Here is a 12734-nt window from a genome sequence, read left to right on the forward strand (position 1 = left end):
CCCAGTCACCATGTGGCTGAGGGGCTGCAGCTCCTCTTATGCCAGGGCTGTGCCAACCCTCCCTTGATTTCCAGAAAAGACCACAGAAGAAATGTCACTGTGAAACGTGGAGTGTCCTGGATCTGATATTTTCCTTTGGGGTAGCCAGGATACAGGCCTCCTTCCTGGAGACAATTTATCCGAGCAAGGGAATGATTCCTTTGCAGGGTTTGGACATAGTGCTCATCGCCACGCCCACTCCTGCTCGCTAGGGTCCCAAACCACTGGAGTCCTGTAGAAGCTTGGCCGCTTTGTCTCAGCGCCGGCTCCCTGGAACCCAATCAGTTCCGAAGGGAACAAAGAGCCTGGATTCGCAAGCCCCAGCCTCCGCCTCTCCCAGGAATCCCCACGTACCGGTTCACCACCTTCAAGACCCCTTTGTCTGCCTGGCAAAAACAGGTCTGCTGGGGATGTTCACACCCTTCCCAATTTTTCTTTTCCACCATTGACATGGATTTCCCAACCATCCACTTCTAGGTAAACGACTTCACCTAATTCTTTTTATTTATTTATTTTCCCTCTCATACAGACCTTGAATAGGTTTGTTGAAGCATAAGGACCATTCGGCCCACTCCTTATTAGCGTTCCTTTCTCCTAGAGTCCCCTTTGAGCCTAGTACTATTAGGCTAGCTTTATGCAGAATAGCAAGTCCTTCCGGGAGGATACACCTGCGTCTTACTCACTTAATTGTGACTGATTACTCAGAGAGGAGCGGGGATATTAAGAAAAGAACTGAGTAAAGTTTCCTAGTGTGTGTTTGAGAAGCTCCGTTCCCCCCCCCCCAAACCGCGCACACACAAGAATGCCAAAGCATCCTTCTTCCTTTCAAAGATGTCAGAGACAATTTAAAAACAGAAGGAAATCTCAGCCAGTGCAGTTTCCGACTGCGGAAACCTCCAGACTTGGAAGGATTTCCGAAACAGGACTTTTAACAGAGTTGACAACAGGACCACATCCTCAGATGTGCGCTTCCAAGCCTTGTCAGAGAAAAGAAGTTACAAGGCGCTCTGCTCTGGATAGACTTCAAAGGCAGAGAAGCCAGGGGAGAGAGGAAGGAAGTGAGATATTTACAGAACTTAATGGGGCGGAGATTTTGAACACATCTTGACAAACTCAAAAAAGAGCAGATATAGTCTGTAAAGGCGCAGTCCCTAGTTCCCTTCTAAAACTGTAACCATGAAACCCGGGAGTTTTATCCGTAGAGAAGCGAATAAGGAATTTTCCTTATTGATACTGAAATGTCTAACTTGAAAGGAAGAAAGCAAGAAAGAAAGGAAGGAAGGAAAGAAGGAAGGAAGTAGATCTTACAGGCGTCCCCTCCCCCAACAAAAACAAACAAACAAAAAAGAGTAAAGAAGACCCATTTCATTTCTGTGACCATAAACTTTGGAGAAAGCCGCTTTCTATGGTGTCTTCATATACTGGCAGGACACAGAAGGAAAGAAAGAGAAGGCTTGAGGAGTAAAGACATTTCTGAATTCTGCTCAAGTGTTAAAATGACAAGGGCACACATTCTTTGTTGACACTTCTGCAGTGACTTCTTTGGTGAGCTGCACCCTGTGCCAATACATATTTCACCACCACCACCACCACCACCACCACCACCACCAACACCAACACCACCATTGCACAGGGCAAGTTAAACTCGTCCTAGAACCAGCCTGGGAAACACGCACACACACCTCCAAAGAGCCTTTGTTATTTAATTCATGTCACTCTGCACAAGCACGCCCAAACCAATACACACAGCACTCCAAAAAAACGTCACTCTCCCGGCTCTAAGCACACTTCACTATGGCTTGATTTGGTGTCATATCCTTGAACATGCATTTACCCGATGAGTTGCGTCTCTTGGTGCTCCTCAGTTCTGGCTATTTCTTTTGTCTTATAAAAGATCAGGAGTAGACTTATAGTGCAGATGGTCCACCGTTTTCTAATGGAGCGCATCTTGGGTGCCCGGGAAAGTCCTGGTTGTCCCAGCTCAGGCACCTTCTGGTATAAAGGCTCCGTTTTGGGTTGATAATCAAGGGGGAGAAATCTGAAAATTGCGAAGGGAGCGTGGAGCCGAGATCCCAGAATCAGGTCGCTAGGATGTTCAGCGGTGGAGCTCTCCGGGTTCTCCAGCGCTGCCCAGCGCCCTGCCGCGCAGTTAGCGCTTGCCGGGCCCGGGTCGCTCTGCGCCGCCTCCCTGGGGCTCAGGTTTCTTTTCAAATGTGACACCTTGTGCATTGGAGGTGGCGGTTTCTTCTGCAGCTGGGCTCGGGGGCGTCACTGGCCCTTTCCTCGCCGTAGCAGGGAAACGATAAGCAAGGCCAGCCAATCACCGTGCTGAGGGGGCGGAGGCTGCTGTTGCCTTGCTTTGCTGGCGGCTGCTCGGAGAGTCATTGTGAGCTCGGTCTGCACTATGCCGGGTGGAGGAAGCTCTAAGTCGCACGCGGACGCGTTCTTGCGCACATACCCCCAAACCACACACTCACACAGAACCACACTGTCTCCTAGGACGCCCAAACGTCAAGGCTCCAGATCCGCCAGCTTCGACACCAGCTGACTACACCGATGTAAAGAGTGCATGCCTCTCATCTGAGAAAGATGAGAGACTCATCCCACCAGAGGAACGCAACCGCTAGGGCTAAGGATGGCTAGAAGGCAGCCTATCATTCAAAGCGTGTTTGCTAAACATACGTAAACGCATGAGCGAGTAAACCCGACCGAAGCACAGTGAAACCCAACAGGAAAGTGGAAGGGGAACGTTCATTATTCAGTGCACAACTCTATCTGGAAAATATGATTATTCACAGGAGCCCATGAGCTGATCTCGCCCGCAGAGTGGATGGGTAATGAGTAGCCCAGCTTGAAGCTTGCGGTAAGCAAGTGAAGTCAGAGGCGTCCTTACGAACATTATGGACACTTATGTGACCCACGCGTTGTCGTTTGGAAACTCCTCACGAAGTGAAGGCAAGTCCAATGCCATTTAAACTAAACTACTGAGAACCAGAATTCAGAGAAAAGGCAGTGTCCCCCGGCACACCCACCAACACATTTGTAATCCAAGGGAAGAAGAAACGAAGGGTAAAAAGCAGGAAAGGCAGGCTCCTCTTGAAAATCCAACTGAAGTGTATTGGGCTCTGATTTTCATCTCTCCTCCCGCCTACCATTTTCCTTACTTCTATTGTATTGTGCAGCTGGAGCGCTTTCTGAGTATTCTAGCTGAGCACCTCTCCATTCCTAGTTTCCAGCACATCCAAGAGAGCTGACTGCTCAGGCTTATCATACCTAACATCTACACGCTTCCTCAGCCGAAGACAGAGCCTGGAAACCAGACTCCTTCCTATCTGTGTGCCTTGGCCCCAGGATCCCAGAGGCTCCTGAAGTCTGACTTCCTGCTCCTTCACACTGAACAGTGCTTTTGCTTGTCCATTAAGTTTGCACTTTCCACATCAGGAAATGAGAAGGCCCACCACCAGGATTTGGGTATCTTTGGACTTAGGAGGAATTCAGAGTGACTCAAGAAACAGCATTAAATAGAAAGACATGAATGACCCTTGCCTAAAACCCGAGGTTCTAGAACCTTTGCCTAGCTGCTGGGGTCTCTAAAAGTAAACCAACAGAGTTTAGGGTAAGACCTTGTTTATGTGTGTACGTTTCTATCGGAGGTTTAGGAAGTTAAGTCTCCTAAGTTTTGAGAACCTAATCTCTGCAGGACAGGCAACCAAAGGGCCGAGTCTAAAATGCATCAAGGAGCAAACAATTATGAGTCTTTATTGACATTACAAGTGGCCTGCTGGGAGCCTTTCCAGTGGATTGATGTCCACTCAAATCCTGCTTACCTTAATGCATTTTAGTTACTCAGACTTCTCAACTAGCAGCAGGGAGAGGAATAAAACAGTTTCCCATGGGTTAAAAGGAAGTGGTATTGGCTGGGGAGTGTAAAAATGCTGTTTGTTGCAAAAAAAAAAAAAAATCATGTTCACACTCAGAAAATATCATTTTCATTCTATCCTCGATTAGTTCATTTTCTTTCACATTAAGTGCCCAACTTAAAAAAAAACCTTTTGTTTATATGTATTTGTTTATATAACCTTTGCTTATGTTTCCATACATAGAACCAAATATAATACATGTCTAATCACAAAAGACCTTGACTTTAGCTAGAATGCAGTCATAAATGAGTGAAATTTCTCCCAGGTCAGTAAATCTATCATCATTATTCTCAATTTTTCAGTATTGGCTGGCTTGGGTAATTGGCAATACTATTCTTTTGCATACAGTTTAATGGTTTGTAAGCAAGCATGAACCTTTTGCAATGGACTACCGCTTACAGACTATCAGTTAAATAATCTTCAATTTGTAAAACTCAATTCGAATATCTTGTGAGGTATACCTTTTTCACTTGTGCTGTTCAGAAACGCCTCCGTTTGTAAGAACCACTTGAATTGCTTAAGGCTCACATTTTAATTGTCTGTAGACTCTTGTTTCAGCCTAAGGGTTTTGTTGTTCTATTACTATTTCTTATCACACAGTCTTTTGAGATGTTAAAAATACATACACACAGACACACACACACAGACACACACACACACACACACACACGCGCACATACACACACCACTGCATCTATGTAGCATTTTTTCTCTCTCTCAAGAGTATGCTATGGAATTTATAAAGCAGACTCAGGCCCCTGAGACTTTGCTGTAAATTTACCCACCATCAGTCCTAATAAAGGAGTTGAATCCTTAGGATGGATTTCTGCAAGTGGTCCTCTGATCTCCACAATAAAATACATGTACACACACACACACCCCAAAATCAAAAACAAAGACCACATAGGCCCTCCTATTCTTTGAGTTACAGTTCTGTGGAGTAATTAGCAGTTGTCTGGTCTCACTTTTTATAACTTTGTTTTCATAATTTTTATTTTCTGCTTTAATCCACTGAGGACTGCTCAGTTTGTATTTAAATATCCAAAGTAAGCAATTCTATTAAAGGTTTCAGACTGTATGCCTTGGCTGTTACTATGCTATGATTGTACAAATCTCAATATTTGGAAAATGAGGACTAGACAAATGAATAAATATAGTACTTACAAAGGAAAGTTTGAATTCCAAGCATAAACTTGCCTAATCCATTAGCAGCAACTGCTTCTGGGGAGAATGGATCAATAGACACTTATTGGAGAGAGCCGTTGGGAATAAGAGAAAAATAATGAGTCTATTTCACATCTGACCTGTAACTCCCCAACATAAAATAAATAATTGATCTTCCTCTCTATTACCACAATCATAATTCCCTATATCCCACTTGAGAAGTGGTCAATACTGATAGATAGCGTATGCATTGTGGTTAAGCACACATTCTCACATCTGTCATTGATGCAACTGGGATGATTTATATTAGCTGCAATGACAATTCTGTCATTAGACAAAATTTGAGTCACTATGCAGGGAAGATAAAAATAGAAGGACTTTTAATATCTCTTGTATGACCTAAATGTAGAATCATTTATTTCTTTAAAACCTGCTTTAGAATATGAAGGACTTGTAATGGATTTATCTACTTTTAATCTTCTTGACAGGAGACTACATCTACAGTGGAATCTCAGAAATGAATGCTTATTGTAGCATTATATGTAAAATCCTGTAGAAATTGTCGTGGAGTTGATGAAAACTTCAGAGTAGTTGTACCCTACATCATGGAACCTGTATGTTTGTTCTGTGGTGTTTTGCAAATGAAGGGTCTTTCTTAATACATGATAAAGTCTCCTTGAAGATAGAATCAATGTCAAAAGTATCAGCAAGCAAGCCACACAGTAAAATAAGCTAAAACAACCATAGGAGTTTGTATAAGAAGGCATCTTATGAGAAACAGAATTCTGTGATAATTTTGTAAAAAATCCCAGAAAAGAGACTTTAATTAAGACATGTACTACTACTGTATCTTTGGGACCTGACTTTTATTTTAAGAAGAGCTACCTCTATGGGTATTGTGGTGATGGTTTGTATATTCTTGGCCCAGGGAGCAACACTATTTAGGAGGTGTGGCCTTGTTGGATTCACTGTGGGCTTGGGTTTTAAAACCCTCATCCTAGCTGCCTGGAAGTCAGTATTCTGCTAGCAACCTTCAGATGAAGATGTAGAACTCGCAGCTCCTCCTGCACCATGCCTGCCTGGACACTGCCAGGTTCTTCCTTGATGATTATGGACTGAACCTCTGAACCTGCAAACCAGTCCCAAGTAAACGTTGCCCTTAAAATAATTGCCTTGGTCATGGTGTCTGCTCATAGCTGTAAAACCCTAACTAAGACAGATATATATGATCATGTTCAATAGCAATTATTGTAACAGATTCTAGTCACAGGAAACATATATCTCTGTTATCAAGCAGAGTTGATACATTACCAGCCAAATTTTAAAAAAAGAGGGAACATGTTCCTTAATAGTGTGATAAAGCTCTTAATTTTAAAAGACAAACTACCATGTTTAAGATACAAAACCAGAAAACAGAGAATTTTGTTTGTGAAATCTAAACTTCAGTGCAGTAACACCTCCATTTTAAAGGGAGATAGAGAAAGTAAGGTGAATAGTTTAGGATGTGTGTGTGCCACTCGGTTTCTGAGGTGTTTGACCAAAACGGGAAGATAATCTGAAGTGAAAGCAAATATGCTACAGGTAAGAAAGTGAAGCAGCGCAGAGAGATTGCAGGCTACCAGAAAGGAGAGCAAGAGTAAGTATAGACAGCACAAAGGACACTTGGTCATGAAGAGTAAATGGGTTAGTAGGTGAGAAAAGGAGAGGTAGAGGAGGGCAACAGCCAATGGCAGCACTGCCATGGGAAATGAAGGTTCTTGTTTACATGCTGGGCCATAACCTGCCTAATACAGCTAACAGAGCCAGAAATCTGGGCATGCTGGAGAAGGAAAGAGTTGCTTAAATGTCTGTAGTTAAGACTAGCTGATTGCTCTTCAGTTTCATAACTAAGGGGCAAAGATATTCACTTTGTAACTGAATTGTTTATTATGGCTTCCTTATCTTGTATTGCTGTAAAATGTAGATGATTTTATTTTTGCTTGTTCAGCATAGTCGTCACCCAACACATCAGTTCAAACTTAAGTCAAATTTGTGATTGTTATTTGGTATTAAAGTACTTTATTTTGATTATTTTCTAAGCTAGAATATGAGCTTAATTAGTTGATTTTTATTTAACTGACAAATTGCACCCCCAACCATGAAGGTAATAATATACTAATTTTTTCTTGATGGTGTGTCACCAGCTTTTTTCTATGACTCTGCAATACTTGTCTCCTCATCCCAGTGGGAAACTACCTAAAACATCAGCAAAAACCAAAGTAGAAACTTCATATCCAACCCTAAATTTGTTCTTTCCTAAGCTACATCTGTATGTGATGTCTCCTCTCATGTTTACAAAAGTTTGGCACATGGTCAAGTATAATGTCATTAAAATAGTAAAACATCATCTCCTTCTAGAGTTTTTTGGTTTCCCACACATCAGTAAATGGGTCAGTAAAAATTTTTACTAGGAAAAGAGAGAGTAAATTCTTAAGAAAAAAGAAAGGGGGAAAGGAAATAAAAACAGAAAGAGAGGGACAAAGAAAGGGAACTCAGACTAAGCCTGGAAAACATTATACAATAATCTTTCATATATATATTTTATATACATACATATATAACTAAAAAGCCACAACAAAATAAAAGGCACATGGTCTGCATGATACTTATCTGCTAGTGAAAAGAGTCAAATTGCAGAGTCTATAATGCCCATTTAGTATTTAAGAAGACATAACTCTTTATAAACTCTTTAGACAATACAATATAAAAGTAAATATGGTAGGACCATCACTGTTGAAATAGAATACCAGCTTTTTGTACTTTTTAACTTCCCCTGGCCAGAAAACCAGACAAATACAAACAGGGGCAAATTTTCATAATCCAGTGCCTCACCACTACAAGCACTAACTCAATCATACCATTTTATTATCATTTACAAGTATTCTACATATCCAAGGAGACGTTTATATTATTTAACACATACAGCTAGTAACTCTTCTGATTCATCTCAGTGTGTGGGCACATATCCAAGTCGCATTGTTGTGCTTGAGGGGTACAGTCTATGTTCCCTTTCCACAAAGACAGTTGGATTGGGAGTAAACAAAATTTCTTGTTTCATTGTTCTAGAGTTTTGGTTTTAATTTTAAGCCTTTCTTGTTGGCATATTTATTCTGTAGAATAATCTGTGTGTGCAGTTTCTATAGAGCTATCATGACTCATTCATATGTCATGATGTTTTTGTTCTTACTTTTAAAGTGTTCTTTGAGGAAAGAACTGTTACAGGCACTGCTTTCCAAGCACAGAGGTTTTCCTTCCTAAGACTTCCAGAGATCAAAGACAGTGCAGGCACAGTCCTGGAGCCTTTTAGGTTGTAACATTTCCTCATTAAATTAATAATATTTTATTTGGAAAACATTCATCAAAGGCCCTGAACATAGAATCAAGAACCTCAAATATTTCACCGATCAAGTAAAAAGACTCAGAGAGAAATTAGCTGTGGGCCTTCGTATGTTCAAAAGGCAAAAGAATCAATGTACTCTTATCATCTTCTCAGAAATCTATGTAATAATTTTTACTTTCATTTATATAACTTATATTTAGTAGATATTTGCATTTATTAATCTTCCTTTTTTGTTTTGAGATTTAGATACTGTAGGTGTGTCCTTGCTGGAAGAGGCGTGGCCCTCTAGGCAGGCTTTGGGGTTACACAAGACTCTCTCACATTGCCTGTGCTTCCCTCTCTGCCTTGTGGTTGTGGGTCAGGATATTAATTCTCAATTTTTCCTTAATTCACTGATCATGATTCTATACCCATAAGCTGAATTTAACATTTTCTTCTGTAATTTGCCTTGGTCATGGTATTTTTATCACAGCAACAAAAGAATGACTCAGACAGAAGTATATTTATTTATGTGTATGAGTGTTTTCTTTGCATGCATATGTGTGCATTATCTGAGTGCCTGGAACACACAGAAGCCTACCGAAGGCTACAGAACTTTTGGAACTAGAACTACACTGTTCTTTTTTTTTTTTTTTTTCGAGACAAGGTTTCTCTGTATAGCCCTGGCTGTCCTGGAACTCACTCTGTAGACCAGGCTGGCCTTGAACTGAGAAATCAGCCTGCCTCTGCCTCCCGAGTGCTGGAATTAAAGGCATGCACCACCACACTCAGCTAGACAAAGAATACGACAAAAAGCAACTAGTACATGTACAAATCCCAGAAATGTGGGAAATAGTAGATTTATTAATAACTTGTTAAGTATTTTTTAACCTATGATTTTGAAGAGAGTTTTCAGTTTTATATTTTCTAAGATAGTTTTTAAGTTTTGATGTTGAATGTTTAAGTAGAATCATAAAATAAGTTGCAAAATAAATCTCTGATTTTAAGAGCCCAAGCTTGTTTTTTTTTAATTATAAACATATATCACAATACCTGGCTAATATTTTGATTTGATTTTAATTTTGCTAGTAATCCAATCATAGGCATACAGTATTTTCTACAATATATTAACCTTTAAATATATTTAAATATGAGACTTTGATAATGTCAGTGTGTAATGTGCCATGATTAGTGTTTAATCATGTACTTGAAATAGTTGTGCATCCTTTAGTCATATGGAATGTTGCTATGTATTCTATGTCATGTAGGTTGAGTAGAGAGTTCACACTGATCTGTTTGTTCTGTTCATTCAGTGTTTGAGATAGAACAGTAATTAGTCTACACACTTATAAAATCAGGCCTGGCAGACTGAAGCAAGAAGATCATAATTTGAATACTGCTTGGGATGTATAATAAGAACTTTACTAAAGAAATCCATCAGTCAATGACCTAAACAACCAGCCAAATAGACTAATGCTATCAAAGACAATTATTGCTCATAACTTAGTACCTGTTCCTATACTCTCTCAAGTTTTATTTTTTCTTAAACGTATTTTAAAGTCCAATTTAAAGGACATTAGAATAAAGTTTGTGTGTGTGTGTGTGTGTGTGTGTGTGTGTGTATTCTTACTAGATATCTCATTATTACTGTGACCTTTTCTTTCATCTCATAATACCAGCATCCTTTTAAAATTTATTCATTTTATTTTAAGTGTATGAGTGTTTTCTCACCAGGTCTGTGTGTTCAGAAGACAGATGAGAGTGTCAAATCTGGATCAGGACTGAAGCTACAGATTTTTTTTTTTCTTTTTCAGCAATCATGTAGATGCTAAGTCTTGAGTCCTCATCCTCTGGAAGAACGGCATGTTTTCTTCTGCACTGAGCATCCTTACATCCCCCTAATATTTCCCTCAGTGACGTCTGATCCATGATAGAGGTTTACAGTGCCAAGATTTCATTAAAATGTTCTGCCTTTACTTTCAACTTGTCTTTGCTTGTATACTTAAGGAGAAATATTTTTTGACCGCGTATTATTGAGTCTTGCTTTGTTAAAGTCAAATATTTCTTTTTTGAACATACCCATTGAGTAAAGCTTATCTTATGAAATTCTTTTCTTGCAGCTCATGTGTTTTCTATTTTCTTTGAGAAGAAGACAGCAAGACAGGATTAAACATTGAAAAGTTATTGGATGAAATGACAGGGTGGAACAATGGAAGGCATCCTACAGGAGTGGGGGAACCATCTGATGCCTAGGTCTTACTGCTGTGAATGTCAAGGAAGTTGATTATAGGAATGGTAATCTGAACACTTTGTATTAGTGTTTAAGTCAAGCACATAGAAAGCTTTAAAATCAAGTTGACCTTCAGATAGGATAAGTATTCAAGATACAATCAGTAATATTTGGGAGCACCCCACATGAAGTATGAGACAGATGGAAACACAGTCAGAGATTAAACTTGGCGTTTCCTGTCTTGAATACTTTTTGCAATAGATATCTGTTAGGGGTTGGTCTGATGCTGTGTATACAAATGGTAAATTCCTAACCCCAACCTGGTTGTTCCCAGAGAAGTGAATGCTCATGTGCACCAGTCTTTGTTGTGCAAACCCTATTCTGTATGCAATTTAAAGCTATTGGCTAACTAAAAGTGGCTATAGAAAACCACTGAGGAGAATACAGGTATGTGGGGCTTTTATTACAGGACTCACCATCACAGGTAGGGACCACAAAAAGAAGGAGAGAAGAGAGGAGAAGGAGGGAGAAGGAGAAAGGAGTCGAAGAGAACTTGAGGTCTCCATTAGACATAATGGACCAGGAGCACACGACCAAGTAATTGCCCCCTGAGGACAGTCTAATGGAGCAGAAGTAACCTGGGTGAGACTCAAACAGCAAGTATTTGGGAGCACAGTTGGGGAATTAACAATCTTCTGTATAAAAAAATATATTAGGTATAATATGCCCAGTAATGGGACTAAAGCTGATTTAAAACATCCATAGGGCTCTGCCTCTATTATTGGAAGTCTGGCTGGGTTATACAAATAACTAATAAAGTTATTAAATTACATTAAAAATGTCATTTACCACACCTGAGTGGCATGTATCATGTCCTGACATTTGTGTCTCCCACAGAAACCTACTTTTTACCACATGTGTTCAGAGAAGCCCCTCTTCTAATATTCTCATGGCCTTTGATATATAAGGGCACACTTTGGAAGTAGTCAGTTGATTGAAAATTATTCTCCTTAATAACTTCATCTGTAGTATCTGTTATTCAAATATAGCATTATAATTATTATTTTAAAAGTATTCTTTTATATTGCATAATATTAAGTAGTTGGGTCTTTGAGCCGGAGTCCTGCATTCTGTTCAGATACATTCTATTTGCTTACTTATTATATAGCTAAAAGCTAGCTGCAAATATTCATCTTGAAACCTTTTAATTTGGACAAACATTAGTACCAATTATATTAGTTCATATTGTCTAAGAGTGAGAAAACAAGGCAAGATCAGACTTTAAAAATGTGTATTGGAGAAAAAAATCCACGACAAAGATAGAAAGATAGAAAGAGACAGGAGACATGGGAGAACCCTACAGGATTAAAAAAGAAAAAAAGGAAATATGGACAGTGTAGAAATATGTGATTCATGCCAAATTGTTCTGGTAAGTTTTCTTCTGTGTCTGATGTGAACTCTTTGAGGGACAGTTGCCTGCTATGTCTTACTGTGAGTGTCTAGTCATTTGCTGAAAGCAGCTTGTGAGAAGGAAGGCCTCAGCATGAACTGGGCACTGGATTCTGCTCATAGCCTCCGGAACTGTCAATCTTTCTTAGTCCCTGAAGAAGGATATCTGATAGCTACTGTGGTAATATTTTTCTGTTTGTAATGCTTGCATACAGTTGTTTGATATTTTACTATAAATGCTATTGTTATTAATTTGGGACAGTAAGTTTGACACTTTTATTACTGCTGGAAAATGTAACCTGCCAGTGTTTGTGTTTTTTACTTATTATTCTTCATGACTTTGAATATATATACCACGTCATGATTTTGACAAGTAAGCATGACAATGGAAATAATGGAGAATTGTGTGATTAATGTTGTGCACCATCATACCACACTACTTTTCTTTTTAATTGAATTTTCTGATAAATACCTCATTCATCTGATCTTATCTTGACATTTTCCTTTATAAGAGTGGTAATAATGAGATGGTACCAAGTTTAACCCATCACCAAAGTAACAAGCACAAAAACAA

At 39.6% G+C, this 12734-nt stretch overlaps 1 protein-coding gene across 1 annotated transcript in view; it reads right to left on the reverse strand.

Moving 5' to 3' along the window:
• The window catches only part of St8sia4 (ST8 alpha-N-acetyl-neuraminide alpha-2,8-sialyltransferase 4), an 82314-nt gene extending 80027 nt beyond the window's left edge, over window positions 1-2287 (reverse strand). The window contains exon 1 of the mRNA XM_021198500.2: window positions 1874-2287. Within this exon, the coding sequence (XP_021054159.1) occupies window positions 1874-2268 (395 nt within the window). The 5' untranslated portion in view covers window positions 2269-2287. The remainder of the gene's footprint in view (window positions 1-1873) is intronic.
• Between the last annotated feature and the right edge of the window lie 10447 nt (window positions 2288-12734).

This window comes from Mus pahari, chromosome 5, assembly GCF_900095145.1.
Source record: "Mus pahari chromosome 5, PAHARI_EIJ_v1.1, whole genome shotgun sequence".
Lineage (NCBI taxonomy): Eukaryota > Metazoa > Chordata > Mammalia > Rodentia > Muridae > Mus > Mus pahari.